Genomic DNA, 18,456 nt, shown 5'->3' with positions numbered 1-18,456 from the left:
TTGGTACTGCCATCTCTCCGTAGTTTTGATTCTGTTGATATTGAAATATGCGTAGTTCAGCGAGATTGGCACAGATGGCGCAATATCATTATATGGCGTTAATATGATTGCTATTCTTTTATCCATAAGTCGCGTTCGTAAACAACTATTTAGATGTTTTTTTATCGATTATTATGTAGGTATGTAAAGAATGTACGGTTCTTTTTATTTTCACTATATTGGCTTAAATAGTATAGAGGATTACTGATATTGAACTGGCCAAATGGTCTGTACCTACTTGTAGTTGTAAATTGAATTTGAGATAAAAAAAAAATAAGAGGTTACCACATCGAAGTAATAAGTTACATAGAAGCGCAGTTATACTTAATAAACGTGTAAAACCATAATTAAGGATTTTTCTGGAGCTTATATATCTGTAACTTACTTATACGTAAAATGTTATAAAAACATTTGTGATGTTTTAAAGGAAAGGTAGCCAACAATTATTTTATGGTACTGGCAACAAAGTGGTACTTTATACATTTGGCTAATTTCTTTACTTTGGCTAATTTCTTTACATTTGGCTTCAGCTTCGAATCGGAATTTCAAATATAAGAAATGTGGGCCACATTTCGAATATTTGAATTCTATTTTTGATTATTTTAATTCTGATGGACGTTCTTCAGTCTGAGCAAACATAATTCTACTAATATTATAAATGAGACAGTTTATGATCCTATTTAAATCATCATTTGCTTCTTCCTTATCCAATTTATTTGGGGTCGGCGTAATATGTTTTTCGCTTCCATTCATCCCTGTTCGTAGTCATCGCGTTATTTACTTCCTATCTTACCATATCATCATTCACACAGTCCATCCATCTCTTTTTTGGCCTTCCTCTGCCCTTATAACCATGATAATATGATCCTATTTAAATGTTAGTCATATAAACTTATAGTCCAATCGCAAGTATTTTATTGACATTAACAATTAATTTATACTTATATTTAAAGATTTTCCAATCATATCCTACTCCGTGAAGTGTCACAAGAGCATCGAAACTGACAACAAATTTTAGTAACATTAGTACTCCCGAATTCAGTCGTTGTCTGCTTCTGTAGCCGTCATTAAAGGAAAAATAAATAAAAACTTCTGCTTCGCCGTTTTATTCCAATCCAACACAGCTCTATCTAGTAGCTAGTAGATTCTATAATGCATTTTAGAAGGACGGATGAAATAATTTGCGCATTTTCCTGCTCTGCTATTTGGTTTGTACAGTCCCGAAATTTACGAAGACGGTTTTGGACACAGGTCAGGCAGCATCACATTGGTGATACATGTCGGTTTGACAGACTCGACCCATTGGCTTTGCGGAGAGACATTGCCTCTCTGTGGATTATTCGGATTAATTTAACCAGCTACTGAATTTCACCATCGTATTATCTGTCAGAAACTAAAATATCATCCTTATCATCCGAATGCATTGGCGTCCTCCACTGTGCGTTTTTCCAGGAACTTATTACCACGCATAGTGTTGCCACCTTTCTCAATCGTATTTCCGAACCAGTAAGGCATCAAAATCTTAAAAAGTTTAATCCTTCTTATAATATATGACATGAGAATTGCTAAAATTGCTAGTGGCAAATGTAATCATGGACGGCGGTAATCACCGTCCGATGAACCGCAAACTTTTTTGTCTCCTCAACTGTAAAAAAAACTGAATAATTGCAATAGGAAATCATATCAAATGCACTAGCCAGATCTGATAGCAACTCCTGCTAGCCCGCTTGCAATAAGTTATAAGAATTTATTAAAATTACACATTAAGAAGTAAATCTATATTTAACCGAACCGCTTTGTCTAATAATATGTGCTCAAAAATAAAGTGTGATTTTATGTTAAGTACCTAATGCCTCCTAGCAGTAGGTACCTACTATATATATGTCCCGTAGCTACTCCTGGGCAGCGATTGTAGATATCTTGTGATGCTTTAGAAAAGTATTGTATTGGCATCTACAATAGGTATCTACTGTAGTACTGTCTTTTTGTTAAAATATTACTATTTAATTTGTACGCAATCATAATGTTGTAAATAATAAAAAAATAAGTTATGGAGTCTCAGATTTTATTTGATCGTTTTCCAACAGAGGTTTTTCATCATGAGGTTCTTTTGTCCATTGAAATATATTTGTATCACACTGGTTTGGCGTATCCACAATTTCATCGATTAATGATAAGACTTTTCTTCTAAAGGCTCTCATTTGGCTTTCAGTTAACTCTTTAATTTCTGGCAATAAACTGAGGAGAAACATTTTTCTTGATTCGTCACATCTGTCAGTAGGCAAATGTTTGTAGTGCAAATTTTTTGTAGTAATATGGTCACAATGTAATCTATTTTTTTTCTTCGGTGGCTCTAGAGTTTGATGCATATCTGAATCAAAGTAGTGTTGTTGTGGAGATTGACCACAGTGGTCAAGTTGATTGTCTACAAATTCGTCGTCAGTGTCATTTTCTACTGCAGCTTGGACGAAACCAAATTGTTTTGATAGTGCTTTAACAAACGGTAATACGAATTCCATATCATCGTGTAAATAATACTTCTTCTTCAAAGAACCATCTGCATTCGGCTTTAAACTTCTTATAAAACCATAGCGTAAATTTTTCCATTTCTCTTTACATTCTCCAACTGAAAAAGAAACAAAATTGTTTATGATAGGTGAAATATAATATGATAGAGAAATGAGTACCAAACAGCTAAACAAGCTCAATATAATCTATGAAAATAAGAAAACGTACCAAATAAATGAATAATATCACAGTCAAGTTTCGTATTATAGAAATGAGTATTTTTCGTTATGTACAAATATTATTGTATATTGGACTGAATATCGCAATATGTTGTCAACAAATAAATTGAGTTCGTAAACCTACTATAATAACAAACTCACAACTGGAGAGAGTCAAATTACTTCGACAAATCGTAAAATTTTGGAAGTTGTAATGACTATTGATAAATTTATGTTATAGCTAGGTATATAATGAATAATAACTATAAATTACAAGTGTTAACAATTTTAATTAATACGACAAATTAATATTGTTGTAATATTATAACTATAACGGTTCAGAGGATATTATAATAGGATATTACGAACAACAACACAAAATTACCATGTCGGTAGCACTCCTGCTGTTAATAACCAGTTGTGATTGACCTCAATGTTACGTTTTGATCTGTATTACAATAGCACTAAGAACACATGAAGTTTATGTTGCTGTACGGGCGTTATCTAATATAGCCTCACCTGTTAGTTTAGTTTCATTGGCAACTTCGTTCCATGCTCTGTCAGTGAGTTCTTTCTTGGAGTAATCACTCAAGTTGTAGTTATATAAACAAGGAAACTTCTCAATGGACTTGACTAAGACTAAGTTTTTGTCACCCATGTTTTTTTAAAGAAGACAACGACAAGACATTGACGATGCTCGCCGCGCAACTGGCGCTGGGGTATGATTCGTTTCGAGGCATGTCGCCGACACGACGCCGATGTGGCGCGAAGCCCAGTACCTTGTTGCGTTGTTGTCGCTATGACGCGTTACCTATCTACATGTACGTACACATACCAACACATGGTAGAGTTAGGTATAGATAGAGTTGGAGATTATTTTTATGGTCTGCACAGTGATTTAGTTCCGAATGTTCCGATGGGCGCAGGTTCGATTCCTCGCACGGTACACATATTTGTAAGAGTTTTTGCATTGGTCTGGGTGTTTTTTAAGTATATTAATTATGTATGTATTTACAATCTATTTATGTATATCTGTCAGTTGTCGAGTACCCATTACTTCTCTCTGCGTAGCTTGGAACTAGATGGCGCTGGCGCGCGCATGAATTATCTAGGGATATTATTCTTATTATCATTATTTGTAATATATTGCATAAGGTATATCTGAAATTAAAATTGAATAAATTCACTTCATAAATTACAGTTCCAGAGCGATGAAATATTTAAATATGTAGTTAGGTATATATTCAGAGTACAAATATGTAATCATGATAGCTTCAGAGGCTGTTTAATTTATTTTAAGTAGAGTAGAGTACATGCTCACTTACATGCGTTTTATTTGTAGAAAAATAAAAAATTAAGTAGCAAAATATAAAATAACTGAAGGCTTCATCAAATTCGTTAGATGGCGCTAGTGGCCATAAATTACTAAAAAATTAAATCTGTCATATTATTATGTAAGCTGCCGAAAGGTTTTGGTATTTTTTATATGTTTATTATGTCTGGCTTTATATATTTTATGGAATTAAGTGTTTTTCTGCGGCGGTCCATGTCTTAATGGATTTGTATTATTATATTTAATTCTATTATCATTAGCATGTGTGAAAACACAAATATTCAGTTCCGAAATCGGACCACGGACACGTGAAGTACTATGACCTTCCTTTTTTATATATTGGTCAGAACGAGGTCCAATTATGGACCATGCACAAAGTAATGCGTGTAGGTACAACTATACTAACATGCTAACAGCAAGCTAGATAAACTTTTAATTATCATTGACTATTCGTATTTATACTTACCCGTATTAAACTAAAAGGTTTAATGTTTAGTCAAGACAAGGTTAAACAAAAAGTCGAAAGTCAACCTGCGACATTTATGTCTGTATGAGCTCTTACATTTTATTCACAATAATAATTCCAATACTGCCTGTTAAATGTTTTTATGTAAATAATTTTACCATACCTTTCAGGATACTTCATATTATGGAAATGGATAGGTAGGTAAGTACATAAATAGAATTACAATCTTGGCTCTAGAACCAGAGACTAGTCTGAAAATCTTAGTTTTATAAAGAATGAATTTCAGACTCGTCTTTTATTTTCGAAAATTTTTTATTTTAGAAATTGTAGAGCTTATATTTTTACATTATGTTTATATTTTATTTTTCAATTAGATGTTCTTAAACCATATAGCGTTCGTATACATAGATAGTAAACAAAACACTAGACTACCTACTCTACATAAGAGTCGCTGTTTTTTTTACATAGTACATATATATGAAATTAATAAACATTTGAAAGTCATGGCGTAAACTTAAGTGAGAATGCATTTATCTATTTTCGCGCGTTAATTTCTTATTCCACAAAATAATAAGAGATTATTTTTCAAAGACACGTTTAAGATTAAAGTACTATGCATAACTAATTAATAATTATGTCTTTGCTCCATAGTCAGTTGTCCGTAATTTTGCAATAATAGGTACTTGCAAACTACAAACATTGACAATTGAAGAATGCGAGAATGCGCGAGCTGGCAGTATGCGCGGTTTTTCTCTTTCTCTACATTTACATGTTCATTCGTTTCTGCGTGAAAACCGATTCGCGCGTGAAAGAGCGTAAGAGTAATTGTACGAGTCGCGAGTAAAGACGATAAGAAGTTCTCAATCAGTACTATTAAACCTTTTGATTGCTTGACCGATTTTATTAATTTGCTTTATTTAAATTATTCTATATGATTTTTTAACAATACATACTGTATTATTGTTATGAATGGTTTTACTTTTTTAATTTTTTATTTGTGGAGTTAGATTCTTGCGTATGCAAAATTGTTAGTATTTTACTAGTCTTCTTCTACTACGACTATTAAGTTACGTACTTACATTTTCTTGAAAATAACCATATGAAAAAAATATGTAAAATATTTATGTAAAAACCTGTCTAGCCCCCAATTTAAAAAGCGACTTGATTGTTATTTTTATCTGCTGTAACTTCAAACTTCAGCTGAGAATTTGCTTGCTTAGCAAACCAATGAAAGGCTATGATCGCTCCTATCGGTATGATAATATGGTTCATTGTTCACAAGCAGAACACGTAGTGTATCAAAATTTTTAAATTGGATTAGCAACATATCTACTTTTGTTACGTACCTAAAATACGACGCGTATGCATCAGATCTGTGTGTATAACAATGAATGCATAACGATAAAATTAGATATTCAATAACGGGAAGGGGGTCGGAGGTCCGCCATTTTGAAGTTTCGGTCAGGCGAGGGATATAAGCAAAGGGGGCGCGCATGCGTAATGAAAGCACCCGCACCCTGTATGGGCCGGGACCTCTGTAAATGCGATGTCAAAAAACACGTTATTCTCGCCCCTCATTCTACTAACCTAGTACCTACGTCTTAATAAAAGGGATTAGTGATAAACTCAGTGGTATCAGGAAGTGTGATGTGAATAGTCCACAGTCTAACGGTTGGGACCGCCAGTTTGATGAACTAGAAGCGTTGAACTTCAGAACAATGACAGGGAACGGCTGATCAAATTGTGATTCATTGCTAGTAGTGATATTGTATTGTACATTTCAGCTTGGACTATCTACGCATATCTATATATTAGATATTGGACGTGATACAAAATATTAAATCAATGCTTCAAGTGAAACTTACATTTATTGTATTATGTGTGATTGAGCTATATCAAATACTTTATTTGTTGTAAAAACAATTATTTTTCACGGTTATACCGCGATGAGGTAAATCATTATGGGATGAGAGGAAATACGGATTCATGGAAAAGGTTTGGCGTCGAGTCGGTCTCCATTCCTCCCGCAAGAAGAGGGATGGAAGCGGAACTAGCCAGGAAGTAACAGCCACTGTGCCCCAAGAAGCAGAGTACCAAAATATTCATACATTGAGAACTGCTGATTTGATCAGACAACGCCAGGGCGAGGAAAAGTCGACACTACGTTCCTCATATATTATAAGGAACGGCGATAATTTAATTTTAGTTGAACGACGACGCAGAAGACGCCGTAGAAGTGGAACAAGAGCGTCTTCAGGAGGGAGGCATCATACTCCGCCAGTAGAGGAAAATACTAGATCGGAACAGAAACGCCGACCTCCTGCTCGTTTGAAGATCTTCGGAATACAATGGCCTTTACATTCTAGTGAGTCTAGGTAAGTGAACATTTAATGTGTGTAGTGTAGTGCTTCTACACCACACTGCTATACGGTAGATTGCAAGATTATGATTAGTGACTGACAGGCATTAGCAGCAAAGATACTTTTACATTACGTTGAATGAAAGTATAAAAGTTTTGCTTCTATTGCATGTTTTAATTGCTGTCTCAAATGGAAATAATTAGTCAGCTTTCTTTTATGGGGAATTATCCTAGATAACTGTCTGCTGTTTAGCAATGCAGTAACAACAAGTTAATAACAAGTATCTATAGGTATATATGATATTTTTACGATTGTAAATTACATCTAGCTACACTACACTACTACATTCTTTCTTTTTAAACACACACACACACATGATAGCTATGTTACTTGTAAAAATTCTGTTACTTTCGTCTGAATATGGAAATTAAATATTTTTGCCACAACATCCATGAAGTATGAATGTGATCACAAGGTCTTTGCAATTCTCGTAAATAAATAAGCTATTTCTTAGATATCAAACTAAAAACGTCAGCTTGACAGATTGCTTTTCAAGGACCATAAATACAAATTTCTAACAATTTAAAAAAAATTGTTGGTTGAGATTGTTTGAGTGGAATTATTTTTATTATTCCTACGGTACACGATATCTTACTAATTCTGAATAATTTTTAGATATTAACTTCAAAATGTACCGTTTTCTGTTAAATGCTTTTGATAATAGTTATACATTATGTGGAAGAGGATTGTTAGTTGTAGTTGTTACCATCGCTATGCTAACCTATGCCCCTTCGCTAGTAATATACCATGATTTAATATACCATTGATCTCCACGCGATTCCCCCTAGGAACCATCGTGATAGATTCCAAGTGAATTGGCCACGATGGACTTACTGATCTGTTCATGCTCATTTTATAATCCTCCTTCTGTTGATCCGCCATTATCACATATTAAAAAAACCAATCTTGTTGGTGTTGCTTATTGTTAAAAAACAAATGTGATTAAAATAATAATTATTTTTTATGTGCCAACACTTGGAACATGAGGGAGGAATGCTCCGACGACGAATTCTGTCCCGTAGTTTGTTCTCTGTGAGCGGCTAAAGGAACTCATTACTAACATGCCTACCTACACCCACACGCAGTGAATATTACTATAATGATAACAAAATAGTGCCAATATTGTATTTTCACATCTTATATTTACCATTTTTTTAAATAGATTATGAAGCTTTCGACGCTGTTACAAACTTCTTGGTTTCGATCGAGACGTTTGTAACTGCATCGAAATATTGGAAGCTCATAAATAATATCATCATGGAATACATCCCATGTGTATGATATGTACAATTGTATACAACAGTGAAAAAATTATCTTTACCAAGACATACTGGAATACAATAAAATTAAGAAGCTGGTAGACAGATCAGTCTGTTCGTAACAATTGTTTGCATCAACCTCCAACTCCAGTTGATCCCTGACCGAGACCACAGATAAGATAATTATTATATACCAACACGTTTGTAAGAGTTTCGAAATATTGGTGGCTTATAAACAATATTTTTATTATAAATATCCCATTTAAGTATTCTAAAACAACCGTAATGTGTATAATTGTAAAACAACCGTAAAAAAATTGTCTGTACTAAGAGTTACTTGGTTTTCTATATTATCTGACCTTCTTACGAGTTGAATGATAGCTTATTTCAAGCAAACGGAATTATAAACCCTGAATAATACATTGTCATCTGAAAGTGAGTTTGTTTGTTATCTCTTGATATCTTGATAATAACCAAAAATTATCATTGTGGCCTGTACTAATGCTTTCGATGGACTACTTTTTAGATTGACATTGGCTACGTTTTAGACTGATTAAAAAAAGTATCTATAGCAACATAAGTATCTATGCATGTATACCGGTAACGCAAACGTAGTTTAACAGAATTATAATAAAGGAAATACTTGGCGGAATTTTGAATAAAAAGTTCCTGACACATTAATTTTATATTGATTACAGTAAGTAAAAAATATATTCAGGAGGAACAGTATCACAGATTTAAGGTCTCTGTCCCATGCTACAAGTATCATTCAGTCAGCAAGGAATAATATGTTTTATGTTTTAATTTTAAATGTTTCTGGTATTTTAATCAAGCGTTCTCTTCTCATTTCGGGTCTGATCGATCGATTTTGATTAAATCTCTTATCGTAAATCTAATATCTAATCGTAATTCCTATATAAAGTTATACTTTTTCCAATTTTATTCGAGAACGTATATTATCGTACAATTAATGAATGCTTGATTTATTATAGCCGGTGCATACTCAATGCACGTAGTAATTAAAAACAAAGACTATTCTCATTTTTAATAAAATCTCATAAAAGTCCCATCAAAATCGGTACCGCCATTTCAGAGATTACCCGGAACAAACAGTCAGACAAAAATTGTTATTTTGGTGTATACCGTATTTATATTTTCATATGCATATAGTAAAAAGCGATTATTTCAATATTATAAACAGACACTCCAATTTTATTTACATGTGTAGATGTGTAGAATTATCCATTACTCACAAAAATAATTTTTTTAGATAATTATTTTAAAATTTTACAAATATATTATATTTGAGCACCATAGCGCATATTTATTTAGTTTTAGTAGTTTCATTAAGCTATTAACAGTCTGGTTTGCTTCAGGCATACGTCAATCACTCGCCGGTTTTGCCGCGGCAGGCGTTCCCGCGAGGATAACGAGCTTTACCGCTCAAACAGCTTCAAGTTTGAGAGATTCACAAGGGAGCCTCCTGCAGATGAATTTGCTTCTGGTTCACAGGTTATTAAATTATTATAATATTATAAGTTTTGTCCACGACTTGGTTCATGAGATAGATTGACAGTATTAGTGACATGTAATAGAATGGTGGCTGGGGGAGGTGGAGGTAGAGGAAAATTATAAGATGAGCACAAGTTAGGTCAGTTAGTCCATTGCGACGAATTCACTATATTCACTACCACGATGGTATCCAGCTAGGACTGCGAGAAGGCCAACCTAGGTACATGGATGGTAATGGGGCTACTAGGTCCCGTTATTAAAAATCTTGCGCTTCCTTCGGGTTGTTGATCGTGATAAATAGGTACTGTCATTCTAAATACTGCATATATTTGGTAAGTTGGCATATAAATTTCAAGAGGTAAAAACAAGCAAACTATTTACATAATGCAGTGTTTTACTGCGCCAATATACCATGCAATGTGTATAAAATGTTTAAAGGTAGAAGTCGACCTCTATGTATATTATTTATATAAAATTTTTACTCAAGTCCAGTACTAATCGGTGATTTTTTCTTACGTATGTAAGGAAAAATCACCGATTAGTACTGGAATTTGTAATATACATATATATATTTCAAATATTGACAAACGACGTCACGTGAAATTATGTACTCATTGCGTAGCTACTGACATCGCAGTACCTTCACAGCTGTAATCAAGACGCAGAAAAATTATTGTAGTCTATACAGTTTAATCATCAGTGTAAAATTCACAAATGTTCAATTATTTATATTTTTTATGAACTCTGCAAATGCTCCACAATTTATTTAAATTCAGCTTAGCTTATTGTTTCCGAGTAAATTAATAGATAACTAAAATAATAGGCAGGATTAAACATAATATATGTGCGCAATGAAACCGTTTCTTTAGTTACGTAATATTCTCTACCGTTTGTTTGTAAATTAGTCAGTAGATATTTCAGAGACAATTCATTAAAATGAATTTATTTTACTTCAAGAGTACTTTCAACGGTTTTAATATTAATGACTACAATACAATTGCAAAAAGTACCCGCCTAGTACAGGATGTTGTTTCGAGAAAGTGTCGCCGTTGGATACTTCCTGTATTATTCAACAGTCTCTAACCGAGAACTCTGACTTTTAAATGAATTTCGTAAGAATCTACAGTATTATCTCGAAACACTCAGGAAGATTTATAGATGGATATGTACTATTGTACACAGATAATAACTGTTACTACCTATAGTGAAGTATGGCCTAGAACCACCGCTATCCTGAACTCTAAACCTGCAGGTCATTTTTCAATGGGGTTCTACGCTGTGTAAACCCGTGTGGTCGCCTCTAGAGAGCTTTTCTTCCTTAACAGTTATCGGTTCAGATTCTGCAGAATTAGGAAACTAAACCAATCCCATATCATGTATTATATATATGTATACTTGGAGTCTTTGTCGTTAGGTATATATCTAATAGATAGTATTTAAAAAAATATTTAATAAATATTACATATATTGATTAAATTTTTTTAGTAGTATAATTTTATTTATTTATTTATTATATTAGTGGTACAAATATAATAAATAAATAAATAAAATTATACCTTAATAAGGATTTCAATTATGATTTTACTTTGTAAGTCTTTCTTTTCATATTTATCTACGTATAGAGATAGAATAAAATAAGGTACATTATTTTGTACATAATGAAGTTTTAAATATTTATTTTTTATATTAATTTATATTTTCATCAATATGTTTATTGTATGAATCTAACGAAATAAAACAATTTATTAATTTCCGTGATTGCAACAAACCAGTACTCCACAAGCAGCATTCTTTTCAGGATTGAGGCGAATTTTATATCTGTCTCATGTACATATATCTACTATCATATAATAAATACTGCTATTATTCTGCGATATTACTAATATATAGTTTTTTTAACATTTGTAATCATGAACTGTACAACTTAGTTTGCTTTGTATCTCAAACTCTCACGCACATGGTTAACAGAATTTTGGAAACCGATAATAATCTGTTACAAGTGAGAATTATCAATAACAGCTTTATATAATAAGCCCCGAAGTTACGTTGAAACTGATATTTGTCTACAACGTATTTATTATTAAACTATAATATTTTATGCTTCATTTAAGATACGGTTATCATCAATCTCGCGTACTAAGCGCGTCTCAAAAATTAATTCCCTTTCAAGCCTTATAGAAGCTTGTCTGGAGTGACTAAGTTGTGAATTTGTAAGGGTAGAATATACCGTCAGAATTGTGGACGTGAAAGCGGCACCCTCTTATCTAGATGAGCCATCTTCCCCACAAAGAAGCCACTTCAGGGAGTCACGACGGGTAAAGGATCTTCTTAAAGGAACTTATTATTGAGTGCATTCTTACGTTAGTTGCATGAGATTTAGTTTTATTGATAGTGCTGCGAAATATATGTATTTACTAAAGCAATAATTAATTTTACCAATAAGATTTTAGTTAAGGTGGTAATAGATCTATAACACTTTCCAATATTTACACGTTTTTCTTTAAGTACTCTATGTGGTAAAACATTCAACTTATGTGATCGTTAAGTATTAATTTACTAAATTATTATATACTAGCTGTGCCCGCGGCTTCATCCGCGTGAAATTTATAACTTATATGTTATTCTGCTGTATAAACTAGAGTTATTACTGTAAAGTTTCATCAAAATCCATACGTTTCTACGTGAAAGAGTAACAAACATACATACATACAAACTTTCGCGTTTATAATTTTAGCACAGATAACATAAAATGTATTAGTAAGATTCATGGTACAATTATACATTGCAGTAAAGGACCACTTAGTCCCCATTACTAGAAAATATCTTCCACTCAATGAAGTAGTGGACATTAAAGGGGTTGGCCCTTGCAGCAATAGTCAGAACTTACAACGTAGGCCAGATGTTGAACAAGTGGTATAACAGGTTGGTTTTAATATATTGTTGAGTATAATATATTGTTTCCAGATCTTGGCATATAATTTTTTTACGTAGGTATGTGTGTGACGTACGAATATAAAATATGTTTGGATTTTATCATACTTAGGATGAAGACCATACCCTTTGAATGCAAACCACTTTTAACTCAATTTACATGATAAGAATATAATAACATACTTGGAATAAAATAATTTCTTCATATCAAAGCACACAAATGTTTTTATTATTATAATATGAAGATTATAATATAGTTGTATATCAATTGCAATGTCTATATATAATAAATTATATATAATTATACCAATACCGATAGTTATGAAATTCTACTATGTTTAAAGTATTGTTTTTCATTATATCCTATTGAAATAGAATATATAATTTTTATTTGAACATTACAATTTTTATATATAGGAAATAAATATTTGAAAATTGCTAAAATATTAATACTGTGGCTCCATCTGTTGAATGTATATTATATCATAAAAAGTTTGAACTACTGTGACCTGTCATCATTGGTTTTAAAACATACCGATAGATGGCACTCCCGCTGCGTAAATTGTATTTACTCATGTGTGGTATAGATGGCGCTCGTAAGCGTTCGAGATTTATTCTTTATGCCTGTGAAAATATTATGATATATTTTTAATTGAGTATATATATTATTATTATATTACTATGTCATCATGTCTTTGCAAATTATTACAACACTTTAATTCACAGATATAAATTAATATAATATCACTCATTTTCCTAGAAGAGATGGATTTATTATAAATAAAGTTAGTTACTGGGCTTATAATACATATAGATTACACCGACTTGAGTGGTAAAAAACATAGGTAGGTATGTATCAAATTATTTTTCCTAGTGTTTCTGTATTATTTACTATTATATCTGTATTAGTTATTGTCAGGTGATTAGACTGAAGCAAGGCCCCCCTAGATTGTACTCGTCAAAAAAAAAACGATGTCTACGTAATCTTATGATATGAATATCGAAACCCTAGGCTGTGCGGTATTGCTACATAAATTGTGTGCGCACGTTGTAGTCGGGACACATTAATATCATCTGTCCTGTAGTCCTATCAATTACACCACCGGGCACCGCGCTCTCCGCTGTGCCGACAACCTATCGAAGGAAAATACGTGAAAAATTTGACACACGACCCTATTTTGTCCCCCACCGCACGTACAGGGTTGATAACTATTTTGAAAGCCAAATAAAAATGTGTTTCAAGGGAAATATTTTAATTTCCATCATATTGCTTATTGTAAGGTTTTTTGGAATGGGAATGGCAACACTGCCAACAGCCCATGAATAGAAAGTGATTATTATCGTCTACAGTCATAAACAGCATCATCCGTAGTAACTAGCTTTACTGAATTACGAGCTCTTGTAGATACGGACTGTATCGCTCTAATTTGCTCATAATTTGCAGATTTCTATATATTATTTTATAATACATATGTATATGAGATGAACTTATAAGTAAGTGTATAAACGGTAATAGAACAATAAAATCAGTAATGTTACAACAATAAAATATCACATAGGTGTCAGCCCTTGCGACAATATAAATCACGTTATCCCGGTTGGTGATCGCGATTGCCTCATCAACATACTAATGTGGTGCGCGCCAGATGCTCCACAGTCAGGCTTATGAGTCTGCTAGACGTCGGAAGATGGTGATGAAAAAATATAGATGTAGAACTTATTTCCTTTGCTTAGTTTTCCATTTATGAAGGTTGAAAATAAAGTTACATTTAGGAATTAAAATCAATGTTTCATATTTATATCTTTGTATATTTTTGTATAAATTGTAGACATTGTATTTGGACACAGAGTTAGCTTTAAATTAGTAGTCAGGACTCTTGGGACCTGTCTCGAAACAAAACATAAAGATGTTTCAGATAAAAACATTAGCTAATATTCAGTATTTCCCATTGGATCTATCACTGAAAATAGAACATAATATTCTCTTATCCGTTACTTTATGCTTGAGTAACTAAAGTAGCAAAATAAAGGGGCTAACTTAATGACTTTAAGTTGTAAATTTCAAGTAGTATCTACTTAGTTTACAAGTTAATGCATTAATTGAAATAATCTAATAGTCAATTAATAATATATTTAGTTGAATACAATTAGCTTTCGTAAACCTGACATTTAGGGTTTTGTATCCATCCCTGTGGTTCCCGCCATGCTATAGCGTATGAAGTAAGTCTAGTGTTTAAATTAATCCATGATTGTGTCGATAGATACGAATATTCGACTCACTAGTTTATAATTCGATTTGAAAATGCGTATTAAAATCGGCTCGCCCCACGGCCATACTGTAATCAACTTCAGTTTCAGATACGGTTTGTAATTGAAAATGTCGATCCGTGCGATGTTCATTTTCCACTAATTAATCGCTGTGATGACATTGCATCCCCTGTCCCTAGGCATGCATTGTCATACCTATGTGATCGATGAAAGTGACGTTTTAATTCCCTTGAATGAATGAACCTTCATACGCACATCTTCCTGATTTTTCATTTACAGCATCTCTTAGAGGGAGAATGTGTTGTACCTACATATGATCTATCGCTTATGTATACATATATTTTGACATTAACAAACTTATTAATAATAGATATGTCTTTTCATTTATCAACTTATTAGGTATAATTGATTCAAACTAAGCATGCAGCAAGCTCAATTATAAACCTGCAATTTCGTAATTCTGGTATTAATTCATCAGAAAACAAAACATTACCTAAGGATTTACGCTACACTTCGCAGTCGGTAATCGGTCGATTCTGATTATATCTGTATCCTCTCAAACTGTCACTGTGTTCTTTTTTTGGTTCGAGACGTTCGAGTCCAAGGCTTCAGACACTTGATATATATTTTTTATTAATTGCATCAATCATATTCTGTAGTTATTATATAGGTTTCAAAGCGTCTACGATTACATAGTCTCATAAGGCTTTGAATGAAATGAAGCAGGAAAGACCAGATGATGCGAGGAGCGATGAGACCCGTTCATCAAATCTGTATTCAAAGTTAGCAACATATAATATAATATATGAAATAAGTAGACATTTATTTTCGTGTTCAGGTTAATGCACAGTTAATTCAAAATTTCCGACGTTTTTATGAGGTCTTAGTTTTACACATTGTCAAAATGACGTAATTTACGACGACTTGAAATAGCTATACAGATCTTATCTCGCTTCTTTATATGTTTTGCCGCCTAGATTTCAGACTAGGTGTTAGAAGGACAATGTTATAAATGACGTTTAAGTATTTTTATTTCTAAAACTTGCATATATTCTTATAATTTTATAATAAGTCGCCAGATAAGCTTACTTTTAATTTGAAATATTATATTTAGACTCGTAGTAAGTCATACGTCAGCTTCCAAAAAGCATAATCATTTTGATCCTGAAATTACTCTCTGTTTTCTATATATTTATTCAATATAATTGATGTGGCTTCTCTTTTCTGTTTGAATTTGGTTGTTAAGCAACCAAATTTATTATATATTTTGGATAAAGAGTTGAATTAATTCATATGTCGATGATCTACGTTCGTTCAAAGGTCGTTTCCCTTTCATAATGTATTAAAAATATGCATCTTTATACTGGGAAACAGAGATTGTAGATTAACATAAAATCTTTATAACTTATTTAATTTAATTGAGGAACTACACCGTGAGCTAACAGTAGCATGTAGTCTGTGTCATAAATAAATTACGTTTCAGAATGTTTAATAATATTATAAACATTTAATTATTAGATTATCCTAAACTACTTTACATTTAAATGGATCGTCTTCTCATATAAGTCTTATAATATCTTATATAAGTCATAAAAATACAGTCGACCTAATGTTTTCACATCAGAATTCAAAGAACAATATATATTATGGTAATCACTATCAAAGTCGGTATATGCACCTACTTATATGAAATCCGTCTAAGAGAAAAAGGTATTGCTGAATAGCAAACGACTATGGATAGTAAAGCCTAGTCTGCCATTTGTTTAAACAGTGCGTGTAAATTGATTCCAACAATATTGGTAAACTTTGGCAAATCCAGCCAGACGGGGGAGAACTAAATCCAATCCCTTTTGTTTCGACTTGGAGCATTTTGTCAACTTGCCCCGTAGTTCGCAACTTTGAAGCCGGGACCTTGTGTGCCAATTTGACAAAATGTTAATACTCGTAGTATATTTGAGACGTTAAAACTATTTCCAAGTTTAACTTCTTAAGTAACACCATGTTGTGTGAGAGCAGACCGTGCGTAGAATTGAAACGAATCTTTATTTTTATTTATAAATTATGTTATATGTTTAAACACAAGAAATAATAAAACGTGGTAAATTCCCGTGATTTACTAATTATACTTGTGTTATATGATTCTCCTACGACTCCGGATGGTATTTTTTTTTACAATAGATAAGGTTTTCATTTGCAATGGTTCCTTCGTTTTTATATAAGTTTGATATCTCATATCTAAAATTTATAGCAGTACTGCAATCTAATCTACCACAGCCCATCTAATAAATCCTCTACCTCAACCTCAACGATAAAATCCCCGTAAACACGACAAAACAACATCTAAGGGATCTTTGTTCGATTCTATAATCAGTATAATCGGGGTTATTGGGAAACTTTGATCGTTACACGTAGAGCTCCCATGATAGGTTCAATGATTAACAGTCAATAAATTTGGATGGTCCCGTAATACTCGATAATGACTTTATATATTGTAGAAGTTTTCAATTGTTATGTGATAAAATAATGACGCAATTAATAAAAGCCTGCAATAATAAAGTAAGTAGTATAATATAAACAAATATAATTATATAAATATTTATATATTTTAAATTAAAATTAGGCTGCTTAGTACTAAACTATTTGCTTCGGTGTTACAGAAACTATTTATCGATTTATTAGACTACGTCACTAAATTTTTACTTACATTCTATGATCTTCAAACCTTAAATCAGGCATTATAATAATTATTCCTCCCTAATATCGATTATAGTGCAAGTCAGTAAAGCCCTAAAAAAATAATATTGATTTATATATATATATATATATATATCTGTGGTTTAAACATTCACGATCGAAAAGAAAATAAAAGGGCACTCAACTTGCCGGGTGAAAATCAGACGATTCCATCCTTAGACTTTGATCTTACGTGCCTTGGCATTAAAATTTACATATTTTCCGTGTGTTTATATTTGCTTTTCCACTTTGATGTCCTTTCCAATGCGGTTTGTATTCAGTGGGATCTGGAATCGATTGGCGTTCGGTGAAATATCTTGTTTTTACCAACATGTCGCAGATAACGAAGTTTGTTGCAGCTTTGTTTTATTTTCCGCTGTATGTATGTATTATATAATAGGATAAAAGCAACAATATGGAGGTTGCGTATTAGTAGTTAATTCATTTTGTGATACATGGTGTGTTCGTATTATTGTTTTATGTTTTATTAAGCAGCATGGATTTATGAATGACTATTTATATGAATTTTGGCGTGTTACGTTTTCGTTAACACGCCTAAATTCATATTCGTGCGTCATTTCGTTACTGATTTTATTGATTATTAGCTGTTCCCGCGAATTCGTCCGCGTGGAATTTAAATTTATTTTTCTAAAATAAATTTACCTGCTACCTGCCAAAAAAAGTCCCGTTAAAATCGGTCCAGCCATTTCAGAGATTAGCTGGAACAAACAGACCTACAGACAGACAGACAAAAATTGTAAAAAGTGTT

The 18,456-nt window shown here is 32.5% G+C and overlaps 2 protein-coding genes across 2 annotated transcripts in view; one reads left to right on the top strand and one right to left on the bottom strand.

The window, feature by feature from the left end:
- Positions 1–1,788: 1,788 nt before the first annotated feature.
- Positions 1,789–3,480, bottom strand: LOC131854461 (uncharacterized). Its single transcript, XM_059205578.1, has 2 exons — positions 3,285–3,480; positions 1,789–2,665 (listed from the first exon to the last, which is right to left on the bottom strand). Exons 1-2 carry the CDS (start codon positions 3,421–3,423, stop codon positions 2,088–2,090), a joined length of 717 nt encoding a protein of 238 aa, XP_059061561.1. The 5' UTR covers positions 3,424–3,480; the 3' UTR covers positions 1,789–2,087.
- A 2,606-nt stretch (positions 3,481–6,086) lies between these two features.
- Positions 6,087–18,456, top strand: part of LOC131854458 (serine/arginine repetitive matrix protein 1) — a 175,460-nt gene continuing 163,090 nt past the window's right edge. The window contains exons 1-2 of the mRNA XM_059205575.1: positions 6,087–6,939; positions 9,620–9,755. Of these exons, the coding sequence (XP_059061558.1) occupies positions 6,551–6,939; positions 9,620–9,755 (525 nt within the window). The 5' untranslated portion in view covers positions 6,087–6,550. The remainder of the gene's footprint in view (positions 6,940–9,619; positions 9,756–18,456) is intronic.

This window comes from Achroia grisella, unplaced genomic scaffold (genome assembly GCF_030625045.1).
Source record: "Achroia grisella isolate CSIRO2021 unplaced genomic scaffold, CSIRO_AGI_Agris_v1 utg1186, whole genome shotgun sequence".
NCBI classification, from domain to species: Eukaryota; Metazoa; Arthropoda; class Insecta; order Lepidoptera; family Pyralidae; genus Achroia; species Achroia grisella.
The sequence above is the reverse complement of the archived record's forward strand: the minus strand, read 5'-3'. Positions and strand labels throughout refer to the sequence as shown.